Source organism: Danaus plexippus, chromosome 8, assembly GCF_018135715.1.
Source record: "Danaus plexippus chromosome 8, MEX_DaPlex, whole genome shotgun sequence".
NCBI classification, from domain to species: Eukaryota; Metazoa; Arthropoda; class Insecta; order Lepidoptera; family Nymphalidae; genus Danaus; species Danaus plexippus.
This window is the reverse complement of record NC_083542.1, coordinates 1249753-1262861: the sequence shown is the minus strand read 5'-3', so window position 1 is coordinate 1262861 and position 13109 is coordinate 1249753. Positions and strand designations below refer to the sequence as shown.

General features: G+C 31.6%; 1 protein-coding gene across 1 annotated transcript in view; it reads right to left on the bottom strand.

Moving 5' to 3' along the window:
• Window positions 1-272: 272 nt before the first annotated feature.
• Window positions 273-13109, bottom strand: part of LOC116776355 (guanylate cyclase 32E-like) — a 39525-nt gene continuing 26688 nt past the window's right edge. Inside the window, exons 11-22 of the mRNA XM_061521289.1 lie at window positions 12393-12644; window positions 11629-11766; window positions 10191-10488; window positions 9229-9420; window positions 8897-9074; window positions 8584-8724; window positions 2287-2410; window positions 1833-1901; window positions 1527-1686; window positions 999-1201; window positions 839-914; window positions 273-750 (exon numbers count right to left, since the gene is read on the bottom strand). Of these exons, the coding sequence (XP_061377273.1) occupies window positions 536-750; window positions 839-914; window positions 999-1201; window positions 1527-1686; window positions 1833-1901; window positions 2287-2410; window positions 8584-8724; window positions 8897-9074; window positions 9229-9420; window positions 10191-10488; window positions 11629-11766; window positions 12393-12644 (2046 nt within the window). The 3' untranslated portion in view covers window positions 273-535. The remainder of the gene's footprint in view (window positions 751-838; window positions 915-998; window positions 1202-1526; window positions 1687-1832; window positions 1902-2286; window positions 2411-8583; window positions 8725-8896; window positions 9075-9228; window positions 9421-10190; window positions 10489-11628; window positions 11767-12392; window positions 12645-13109) is intronic.

Genomic DNA, 13109 nt, shown 5'->3' with positions numbered 1-13109 from the left:
TTCTTCATTATGGCACAATAATTATTTTATTTATGCAAAATACAGACGGATTTTAGCACATTCAATAGCTATTTGTATATATATTACGTAAAATAATTAAACCTCGTTAAAAATATACGTAAGTAATTGATCCTGTACACATTAAAAATAATGATACTTAGTAATCGCAAAGAATCAATGATTTTGATTAAAACCTCCATTCTCATAAAAGCTTTTCAATCTATCTTAGCTCCCAGGAATTTAATAATATTCAGACCCAAACATTTCATAAGTAACATTTAACTTACAAAACAATTAACACTGATATTACAACTACCAATATATAAGAATTGAGTCCACATTGATACAACGATATTATACCAAGTTATAATGATAATCTAAGCAGTACAACCTCTTCATAGCTTCTAAAATCTTAGTTCTCGTGTGAACATCTTCGAAATCCTTATCATACACCCTGTAAACAACGTTCTTAAAGCTCAGTTCTCCATTAAAGCACCCTATAGATTGTGGGATGGAAAACTTCGATTGGTTAGCGTCAGTCCTCGCAGAAGGAGACTGCAGGAGCTGAGTGGTGATCACGAGGGGGGACGAAGCACGCGCAAGCGGGGGGGCCAGGGGATGAGAGAGCTGACCCAGGACCCATGGACCCCCCGCACGAGAGTCGTGCACGGTCACGGATGTCGAAGATAGAACGACTCGTGGAGCCCGACACATTGAACATGTCCCTATCGTTCAAACCGAGGTCCGGTTCTAAGAAAATCGTTAATGACAATAGTTAGCATAACAAATAATCAAATATTTAAAAGTAGAAGTCGAACGATAAATATTTTGTACTCACGACAACTGAATAGAGACTTTCTCCGCCGTTCGTGATCCTCGCCGATCAACCACCAAGTCTTCATATCACCTTTACCCTAATAATATTATAAAATAATATATGTAATATGTCTGAAGTTTCTATGAAGATTAATTATTAATGTATCGTAAGTGCTGCAGACCTTTATTGTAATGATACCCCGATCTTTGAAATGGTAACCGCCATGTTTTTTCAATAACTTGTATGTGTCGTGGCTGATATGTATTTTCTGTGGCTCCCCGCTAGATTCCATGCGAGCCGCTGTGTTTACGGTATCTCCAAAGAGACAGTAACGCGGCATTTTGGTACCTACCACACCAGCCACAACCTGCCCACTATGGATCCCTGTTGGAATATCATGAGGTGTTTATTTGTTAGGAAATTTTACTCATAAGTATTAGTATTAATTACTTTAACGGAATGTAATAGGCCCTTTTGGATAGGGGGTAGAGAAAAATAAGTTTCACCGGTTTACGACATTAAAATGATACAAAGTTTTTGTAATCCCTTATTACTGGCTTCTTTGTTAATAACAAAAATTTCGCATTTTTTTTTTAATGCATGAAATTTCCACTAAACCCGAGATAATTAGCCCAAATAAGAATATTTAGAATATAAAAGGAAGTAGCTTCAACTATAGCGGAATCTATATGTTTAAAGAAAATAATACCTATTCTAATATGAAGTCTGGTGGCAGGCATATGCCTCATCTTGATCTTTGGAACTGCATCCAAAATATGAAGTGCCAATGACGCGACCTCTGCTGCGTGTCTTGAAATACGATCAGGTAGTCCTCCAACTACCATGTAAGCATCGCCAATCGTCTCAACCTTTGATAACATTTATTAGAGTCTTCATTACAATTTTACTGGTTTTTTTTATGATAAAGGAATTTATAAAAAAATATTTTTAGTACTTATGGTGTATAAAACGAAAATTGTAAAATTTAATATAAGAAAATTGTAAAATTTAATACCTTATAAACGTTATAAAGCGATATAATTTCATCGCAACATGTATAGAGATCATTTAAAATCTCTACGACCTGAAAAATTTGTAAAAATTTGTAGTACTTCAATATATTATATGTTTAACCGTTATTAGTATAGGTATAAGCTACCCATTATTCTGTTGTCGTCTTATTAGTTGGGGATTATTTTGACAGAAGGTAATTAGATTTTGTTTTAAGGACATTGGATTATTAAGAAGAGAGCAAAGTCCACTTTTGTCTAGTGAACTATATTTCACAGAAATAATTCAATACTAGTGCATATTTTATAGTCGAAATGTTAATAGAAAAATTACAAAGTTTTGGATCATGCTGTAGTAGATGGCGGATATGTAAGAACGAACTTAAAAATATCTTTAACACATTATGTCTATATATTTTATAGTTTTTTAATTAATTTTCGTTTATAAGTTAAATATACCTGCATAGGTGAGTTAGTAGCAGCGAGCTTTGTGAAGCCTACAATGTCGCTGAAGTATACTGTTACACAGGCATAGTTCTCTGCTTGTACAGGCTCACCGCGCTTCAAAGCTTCTGCCACAGTTCTAATTAAAGTAAATTATTTTACATAAATTTTAATTACTTACTGAATATCCTCAATAAAAAACAAAAAAAATTACTACAACACATTTATTTTATTTTATTTTATTCCCCAACATTGGATGTCGTTAACACGTGTTACTTGTTAGAAAATTTAGGTATTTGCAACTTTTGTTCCTACATTGCTTTAGTTTCTATTAAAAAATTTCCCTGTTCACATTTCTGTAATTTTCTATTACACTTTTAAGTAAATATTTGTTTGGTAATTGATATTTTTATGTCTGTGTACGCGTGAATATCCACTTGTAGTAAATTTTAAAGATCTTTATAAATCTTTTACATTACGTCACTTCTGCACACTGTGGTCAATTATCTCATTTTCCAAAATGAATAGAAACGAGTTTAGGGTCTCTATCACTGATAAAAAATAACAAAACCTGTTTTATCATTTCATAACATTGCAGAATTTTTCGAAATAATAAAATAAAACGGTATACGCTCACCGTTAAATCCTTGCTGGGAATATCAGATTACTTATAAATTTATTAAAACATTTGACCGAAATATCAGAACAAAATATATTTAGCATGTCACGTACGCAACATGCTAAAAATTAAACGAAAATCGTCGAGGCAACACCATTGTATGTGTGTATTATATGATATGATATTTTATCATATAACGAGTGACTTTGCTGACTCCTCGAAAAAATACCTGGCCTAGTGAAACAGGAGATTCCTGATACCACACAAGCAATGGACTGGCATTGCTATTCTAACATCGGGACAGTCATGTATCCTAGGTATATGTTATATATTTTAATATGTAATTCTTATTATAATATCCGTATAAGTAGGTTTCGACATTTTCCTGGAACCTCTGGCAGGTATGAATAACTCTATATAATTATCATGTAAATATTCATTTTAAGACACATTTGGTTTCGGTTCAACAAAATGAGGTATGTTTTATAACTAACGTTTCCATCCTTTAAAACTTCTTAAATTTAGGTATATAATTTCCCTTGTAAGTAAACTCGCATAAGATGTTGAACTTGATGAATATAAGCATATTATCTTTATTCATTGTAAGCTTTGTGATGGTAGGAATTAATAAAAATTTTGTAGGTGAAGTTTTTTTTTTACATACATATATCTGTCGATGCTCTTATTAAAATATATTTTTAATGCGTTTTAGATTTGAAATGAAAACTAGTCTGTTCAGACGAGATGGAAATAATGTCATTCATCTATCTCCTTCGTGTCTACGTGACATTTGTTGTATATACTGTGCACGTTTTGGATGGGATGTTCCGCGGATGGGAGTCATATTAAAAAAAAAATGAGTTATAAAACTTTGAACGTTATTCTTCTTGAACATTTTAAATAGGATGTCGGAGACAAGGCAGCCTAATTACATATTTATACACTAAAGGTACAGTCGTCTTCTGATTATATGTTTTAAGACTTCAGATAAAGCGACGACTGTAATTTATACGAAAAATTCGTTATATTTTATTATAAATAAATAAAAAAAGTTTAAGACGAGAACATCCATTAAAAAAAAAACATCAGCAGTAACATTAGAAGTTTATTTTGTAATAAACTCATTACAATGTTTAATGGCTTTCAGAATGTAGATATTGAATAAAATTATTTTTTAGTAAAAATGAGACGACTTCAAAAAAACAACATAGGAACTAAAAAGCAAATAATAATTTTACAATTGTAAAACTATTTTCTAACCTAACCTATCTTATAATAATAGGTTACCTTTAGGAACCGTGATTTTAACCTCTTCTGTCCGTGATCACGGTTGCCGCAAAGTAACCGAAATGTCGGTAGTATGTAATTAAAATAATAATAAAAAAACGCGTAGTAAATCAGAAAATATTAAATCTTTTCAAGTCTACTCTTATACGAAGGTAAATCGAATTCGGTTGGCGTTGAAGTTACTCGTAAAGCACACACACTCTTACTTAACGCTAATTTTAGACTTATATGGTTTACTCATTAATGCTATTGTCGAAACTGGACTAAAGTAAAATTAGACCATGTGGGAAGCCCTTCAAATCAAAAATAAAATCTATTCACCCCGTCGAAACTTATTGGGAAGCAAATATAAAAAAAAAAAATACAGACGTATTGATAACCACCTCCTTTTTTTAAGTCGGTTGAAAAAGCAAATGCAGATATCTGGTTCGTAACATTGAGTATAAAAAATGTGTTCGATACGTATACGACCATAAATAAGTATTTAAATAATTCATATACTAATTAATGAATGTTATGCAATCATTTATTTTTTAACAGCTATATTACTAGATTTTGATGGCAATAAAATTTTTACATGTCAATATAGAATAATTTTGATTTATAATAATAAAATTCAAAACAAACTGTTGCTGTTAAATAATAAAAAGAATAACTCTTAAAAACTTGTACAAAAATAAACTTAATTTACAGATAAATTTAAGGTCTTTTTTTAATTTTTTCATTACTCTGTGCATTCGACCGTTAAATGGAGAGAACATTGGATAGACACAAGCCTTTTAAATATAAATTCATAATTTACTTCAGCGTACTTTTAAAAAGAAAATCCCAATTTTCATATATTTAAAAAAAAATATAGGATCAGGATGAAATTTTGTTTACAAAATATTCTGCTTTCAAATTATAGTCATTCTGTAAAGCAATACTCTCTCGGAGTAACACTTTAACTCAAAATTATTATGTTACAAGTCATCAAAAGTTGCTCTTCTTCAAGTAAAAGGAAATATTATGTAACATTTTTAATAAGTGGGTAAAAATGCTTATTTTAAAGTAAATCATATTAGAAAGAGAGACTTTCGTTTCATTATTTATTTTTTAGTATCATATTTTTAATCAGCGACCAAAAAAGTATGTTGTGTTACGTTACACGCCGATGTTTGTGTGTCAGTAGCATGGTAGCTCTCAAATGGATTGATAGATTTTGATGCGGTTTACTTCATTTGAAAACAAATTTTCTTGCGGGGAAGTTTCTCAGTTATTTTTATCTCAATGTCGATCCAGCAGCGTAAGAGTTTCAGCTCTTTTCAAAAATAATGTAAGGAGTTTTTGCCTTTGACATGATTATTCGGTTAAGTAATTCAAGTTTAATCATTAAATGACAGTTGATACATAACATTTTTTGTAATATAATCAAATTTAATTATTTTATTTAAAAGACAGAGTCAACAATTATTTCTACATGACATAAGAAATATGCTTTAATTAACGAATACTATAATAACATTTCATGGGAGTAAAGTAAACATATAATGTTTTTATGTTTTAAATTATTAGGTTTAGTTAGAGAGTAAGGTGAAAGATATTGATGCCGAAACGCCTCGCTCGATATTTGAATATTATATAGTTTTGTTAGTTTTAAGTTTCAAGCTCTGAAATTAAACCAAAGGTTTTCGGATATTACGTCGCGTTTTTTCTATTACTTTATCATGTAGGATTTCAAGGTTGTTGTTTATCTCCAATAGTATATAATATTGTAATTGATATCTTAGTAGATAAACTAATCAGCAATGAGAAAAAATGAGGGTATCGTTGCAAGTTCAATAATAAATACACGGAATCCATTTTATCGACGATCTCGCAATACTGACACGTAACCCCAAACACTGTCAGGTACTATTAGATGAAGTGGATAAATTCTGTAAGTGGACGAAGGGATTGAGGACACAACCAAATAAATGTCACTGTCTGTGTCTCGGTAGTTGGAATACAAGATATACCACATACGATCCGGGATTATCGTTAGGCGGTTAATGCGTTTCTATGGTAACGGAAAATACACCATTTAAATTTCTCGGTCGTAAGATTAATAATATTGGTCGAACTCCACCTTTAGAAAGAATTGTAGATAGCTTTTTAAATGATCTTAACAAGATAGATAGCCAACAGATCAGTAACCTCTAAGAAGCTAGGATCTACGACAATTACCTAACTTCACGTTTAAATTGACCTTTCCTCGTCTATGATTTTAATAAAACCCTTTTATCAAAATAAGATTCAGGCGTCATAAATATGTTGAAGTTGTTGCTCGGGCTCGCGCTAACGGCTTCAACATATTTATGATTCATCAGCTTTATTCAGGGATCGCAATAGTTTTGGAATGAGTCAAAAAAGGCCATCGGAGCTCTATAAACACCTAAAAGATTCCAAGAGATATATCCTGGGGAAATCCCATGACGAAGTCGTTACATCGCTCCCAAAAGACAAAGATGCCCCAGAGAGAGTCACGATTTCAATACCATAAGCCGTTTATGATAGAAGCACAAAGTAACAGAGTAGGGTTAGGATTAAGTAAGAAGGCTCAAGATACGGATATATTGAAGTCTATTATTCGGCAAGACGAGAATGACAAATATAAGATCCATGCAATGAGTTTAGAAATGCAGAACGAGTGGTTAGACATAGGAGATTTTTGCATCCCATTAGCACTAAAATTGCGCACCTCATTTCATGATTGGTCGTCAGCGTTGCAAAAATTTTATCTCAATGCATTCCAAATGACTCTCTCAGATCAGAGTAATTTAGTAAGATGGGGTACAGGTACCGAAAAAACTTGCTTTATCTGTTGAAAGGCAGTTGGAACTGCTAAGAATTTGCTGGTGGGATGTCAGGTACTCCTGGATAGCAGTCAATACTCGCGTCGTCACGATAATATTCTAGAAATCATACGTCAAGTGGTTAGCCTTTCGGTAGCCAGAGACCAAACGGAAATAACCACAAACGAGCAACAGTAGGTTTTGTGAGAGAAGGCACTAGGGTTACAAAATCAAACATCAAGCCTTACTCTATCCTTAAAGCGGCTTCGGATTGGACTATAATGATGAATATGTATGAGAAACAATATAAAATCCCAGAGGATATTTGTTCGTTGTCCTTCTAGACTAGACATATTTATGTATTGCGAATTTTAAAGCGCGTTGTGATAATAGAGCTTACGGTTCTTTGGAATACCAATATCCCCAAAAACCATGCCATCAAGGTCAATAAATATAACAAGCTCACAAATGAACTCACTCGAAATAGGTGCGTCGGGGATTTATACGCAAAATCTCTCTACAACCTTCTAAAAAACTTGGGCCTGTCCAGATCTAATATCAATTCATTCTTGGAACTTACTTAGAAGGCAGCCCTAGTGGGTTCTTTTCAAATTTGGTTAGGTAGAGAGAGGAGCTTGGACGGTAGAGGTAAGCGTTAGATAGGGGTCCCTTAAACCTAAACCTGGGTTGCAAGTTCCAGGCACTGTTGGCACCCGCACGGTGAATCCATGAAATGCTGAAGGTTTCGCCTCTAACTCTGTTTATATTTCTATGTTTTAACTAAGATTATAAATGTTTTAATACTTGAATATGATATTTTAATGTAAAAAAATGTATATTAAATTTGTTTGAAAAAGAATTCTTTTATCCCTTCGGGTTTGTTTTTACAGTGACGGTGACATAAATTATTCTAATTATGAATTTTGCTTGAATGTAACATTTCTTCCTCAAGTTTAAATCTGCTTGTTTTTGTAACCTCTTGTATTTTTTTATAAAAAAAAACAAATTAACAGTTACGTAGAATAATATCTCTGTAAGTTAAAATGTAATATTTTAAGCCTTCAGTGATTTTCAAAGCATAAAGCAACAAATGATGGATTTTCAAAAACTTCCTTAATTTTCAAACTAATGTTTTCTTTTGCAAACGTATATATCTTTTAAGCTGCTATGCAATAGCTTTACCCCGGCAGTCTCCGATTTCCAAGTCTTTTTTTTTTCAAAATCCCGATTTGTAACAAAAAGTTTTTAAACTTCCATTAAAATATTGCAATTATTAAATATATATATATACTATCCATCTATCTATATTTATCGTGACCATTATTTAGTTCCAACCTGTGTAACAAATGCTATGAATAATGTTCTTACTGTAGAAAAATTGCATATCAAAAGATTTTATTTTTTTATTTTTAATCACATATATATGAATGAAACTTATATTTTCGGATCATTTCACGTATTTTATTATTTTCAAACTCATACAAAACATACTCCCGAAGTTTCGGTTACTTTGAATGAAAAATAGATGAAACATTCTCATCTCGTCCAAAATAATGCGTGTCATTAAAATGTCATCACATATATATGTCTTACCTTGGCAGCATTCTGTTCAGTAAGTCATCCGTTCTTTTCTTCTCCAGCAGAAGTTCCTCTGTCCTTGCAGCAACCAAACCTTCTAAATTGGAAGCGTATTTTTCCATCATAGCAAGCATGTTGTCAAATATGTTTGTTTTCCTAAAAGAATTTTTTATCGTTTTGCAAATCACAAACTGATCTTATTATAAATATCCAAAATTATGATGTAGAATCATAGGACACTAATCACATGATTATATAATATAATATAATTTATACACATGATTATAAAATATACTTTCTACGTATTTGTTTCTATAAGATAACTTACATTCCAGCATGCATATCCTTAAGTCTCAATCTTACAAGTCGTACATCAGGTCTTCGATCAGGGCGCTCGCTCCAGCAGGCTTTCAACACGGCCAGTACCGAGGGTCGAGCTGCCAGACCTCCAAGAGGAGGACGAAATAGTACACCTCCTATCGGCTGACGGACTCGACCGATGATCTCTATATTAATTTTGATGTCAAAGGAATGCGTTCTCATCATATTCAAAATGAATTTATTGATAAAAAAAACAGAATAGAGGCATATTTATCTATTTTTTTAAATAAATATTAAATGAAAATGAATGTATCCAATTGTAACTGCTTTGTCACCAACCAGCATTGGTTAAATTAGTGTCTCCCCAAGGTCCATTACGTCCGAGTATTTCATATAGAATGATGCCGAATGAGTAGACATCGCCTTTTTGGGAACCTCGTGGAGGAGGATTTGGTTCTCGCAACAGTTCAGGAGCTCGCCATAACATACGTTTCTCCATCATCAATGCATCTTCAGTATCAATGCATCCACCTACAAATTAACATGTTGCTTCACACTGGAACTATTACAAACCTATATCCAGTTTTTTAAATGCATGAAATATCTTATCAAACCAAGTAGTCGTATCGGAATAATCTTGTTTTTAAGCAAACATTTACAAGAACCTAATTGTGTTGAGAAATATTTCACAAAAGGAGACTTCAAAAGTTGTTTTAATGTCAAGTTCAAAATTTGGAGGAGATCAATTACGCAAAACATATATTAATCTTAAAGTGAAATTTCATAAATTTTTATAATTTATAAAATATCTTTGTAATTTAAAATGACAACAAGCAATTAAAAATAAATTAACTCTGCCTTTGTGTATCATGTTTTTGATTTCATATTATTCATTTGAATTTTTTACAGACATGTTTTCGTGTAGTGTTGTATCAATATTTTAATATTAAATAAAATAATTATAGAGTTACACGTGGATAGAAAACAAATGTCGGTCAACGAATTAATCCAAATGTTAAATAAACGTGTTATGTGATGTTTTTATACAAAGCGACATTTTGATTGGGATGCGAGGAATAATGTTTTTTTAATTATCGAAACTTTATTATATGATAAAATTTAATTATTTTCACCTTAAAACATAAAATTATATTAAAATTGGTTAAATTAATGAAGTTTCTTAAATTATTCTTTTGTTTAAAATTATTGAGACTTTTATAAAAGCCTTTAACATATTTAATATAATTAAAGGTTTTTATAAAAGTCGAAATAAATTAAAATCACGAATAGTTAGTACTCACTTTTTAAAGTATGCAATCCATAATCAGTGATCTGTAACACCCACCGCCTATCCACTAAGCAGTTATTCGACGTCAGGTTCCCGTGGGAAATGAGAGCGGAGTCGTGCAAGTACGTCAAACCCCTTAATAAATCGGCAACCAGGCTAGCTACGAACATATCATCTAGATGTAGATCTCTGTCCGCTAAAACAGTGGCTAACGATCCCCTCGAGCAGTACGCGGTGACCACACATGCGACCCCAGTCTCCACACACACCCCGACAAAGGGCGTGAGGTTTTCATGGCGAAGTTCCCGCATCTGATACCAATTTCTATGAATTAGTCTCGCAAAATACAATGCACTGGTTAAATTATTTCACTTTTTATAATTTTCGGCCTTCTATTTATTTAGTACGTATTTTTATTAGAAATTTAATTTACATATTTGATTTTTCTTGATAATAAGAATGTACATATATATATTGATACGTGTTAGTGTATTATGTCATAGTTTTCCTATTCATTTCGTATCAATAAAATTTTCCTTAACATAAGTAATTATATACATATTTTTTTGCAAATACTAAAAACTTAGAATTATCATTTCTTTTTATAGAAAAACTCATTCGGAGAGTAGCAACAAGTAACAAATTCGTTGATAATTAAAAAAATATCCTAAAGCTAGTATAATATAGCTTGTGTACATTAACAATTTTAATTTTGATTTTTTTTCTATTCCCAAACACGAAACATCTTAAAATAATCTCTGTCTTCTAAATGAAAACGAATAATATGGTAAAAATATCCTGTTCTTATACTTCTCATCATATTTTATGTATAATATAAATATTTACGTTTATTTTTTTATATTTCTCCCATTATCTTGCGGCTTTATTCTTGGATTTATTTCTCATAATTTAATCTTCTCCTTTAATATCAAATATCATTAAAGTAAACAACATACGTCATCAAAACAATATTTCTATTTTTAATACTAATTCAAAATCTTTTATCTTTTTTTAATATTGCTGTTAGCCTTGCGGCTGTCACAGCGCCCTTAATAGATCGAGGGGATACTGAGGTCTAAAACTCCGAATCCTATACTAATTAATTATTGAACAATATCTTTCCAAAAAAAATACCAACATTAAAATTGAATACAGCTTTTTTATTTCAGCATTTTAATAAAAACAAAAGAGATTATACAAACGATAGATTTATTTGTATGTTTTATGTAAAAATTAAACGAAATTTAATTAATCCTTTAATATCCTTTCACTGGTTCCCTAATTGGTTTTTCATTGTTAGGAGATGTGTGATCAATATACAATCATAAAATTATAATAAAATCGTGTCCTGTCGGCATCCCTATTCGGATGATTATTATATTTAGAATAAACATTTAAGTAATCCGAGGTCTCCTCAACCAAATTAACGTTGTCTTTAAAGGAATAAATACCTGTTTCAACTCCTTCTTGACAGCTCTAGTAACATCTATATTCTTCTTTTTCAATCTCTTCACAGCTACAATATTTCCTCTGTAGGATGCTATAGTTGTGTGAGCACGTTTTTTCTCTACTTCCTGAGTTATGGAATCCTAAATAGTTGTTAAGTTGTGGTTATTTGATTCATGAATTATATTTTTATGGCGAGATTAATTCCGTTTTTGTTTGAAACGATTGTTTTTTAATGGTCAGTTACAGTTTGTGGTAACGAACTAATAATGAATTATAATTATCCTCGGAATTAAAAATTTAATTGTGTAACACTCTGCCGAAATTAATTTAGTGCACTGGGCTGATTTTATATTTTACCACTTAACGACTCTGAACATACTTAACACACATGCGTCAAAGTTAATTTGCATTTTAATTTATAATCCTCGCAAAACACTGTTTGATGGCCCCAACTAAGATTTAAGCCGTATTTCGTGACTAGAATAGAATGTATGATATATTAAAATTTAAAAACATATAGGATAACTTTGAAAATACTGCTGTTATGTAAATTTCAAAGAGTTCTGAAAACACAGTTAACAATCCCAGTTCTTACATAGTAAAATTTTTCATCTAATATTTAAATTAAGGTTTTTTTTTTCATTTTACGTACACATTTCAAAGGAAATTCGGTGGTTTAGTCTGTTTTATTCTCTAAAAGGTATCGTAATTCAATGTTTAAGAGGGCAACAAATAAATTTAATTGTAGCTTTGTACAGAACAATACCTTATTACAAGTGGTAATAAAGGTGAGTTCTTTGGCCTCAATCCTCCACAGCACGGAGTCTAGTATTTGTTCATATCGGCAGTGCCTCACAAACAGTGCTGCTGCTAATATGAGAGCGGCAGCAACAGCGGCAGCAGCTGATAGCACTACTGGGTCGTGTGGCAAAGTGCATTTACCATCAAAGCCACAAGCGGGTTCTGCCCTCGGAGGTTTGCCACCAATCCAGGCTATTTGCGAACCTCCCACGAATTCCTACAAAGTCAGTTAAAATTTAGCTTTGAGCATAAAAAGCCCACATCACGCCTTCAAGCCTTCGCTGTCAAATAAATTATAAATAAAATACAGATCTCGAGAAATAATCTACTGTTTTTATTTAATATATGAGCAAAAAAATATAAATATTCAAAACACACTATCCGTATTTGAATACTTTTTTTAACTTATTTTTTATCATTTAATGGGTAAATATACTTCCTTTACAACTCTTATTAAATCAACCCTTTTTTTCAACTGTTATCTATTAGACATCAGACTGTAGCGTACAATAAAACAGAAAAAGATATCGTTATAGTTGTTTATAGCATGAAGTAATGTGACATAGACGATAGATGTTTTAGACAGTCGGTTACCATATCTAATATATTACGAAAAGTTTTTTTAATATGATCCTCATATAGTACAGAAGACAAGATCTCGGACAATTATAGACTAATAAAT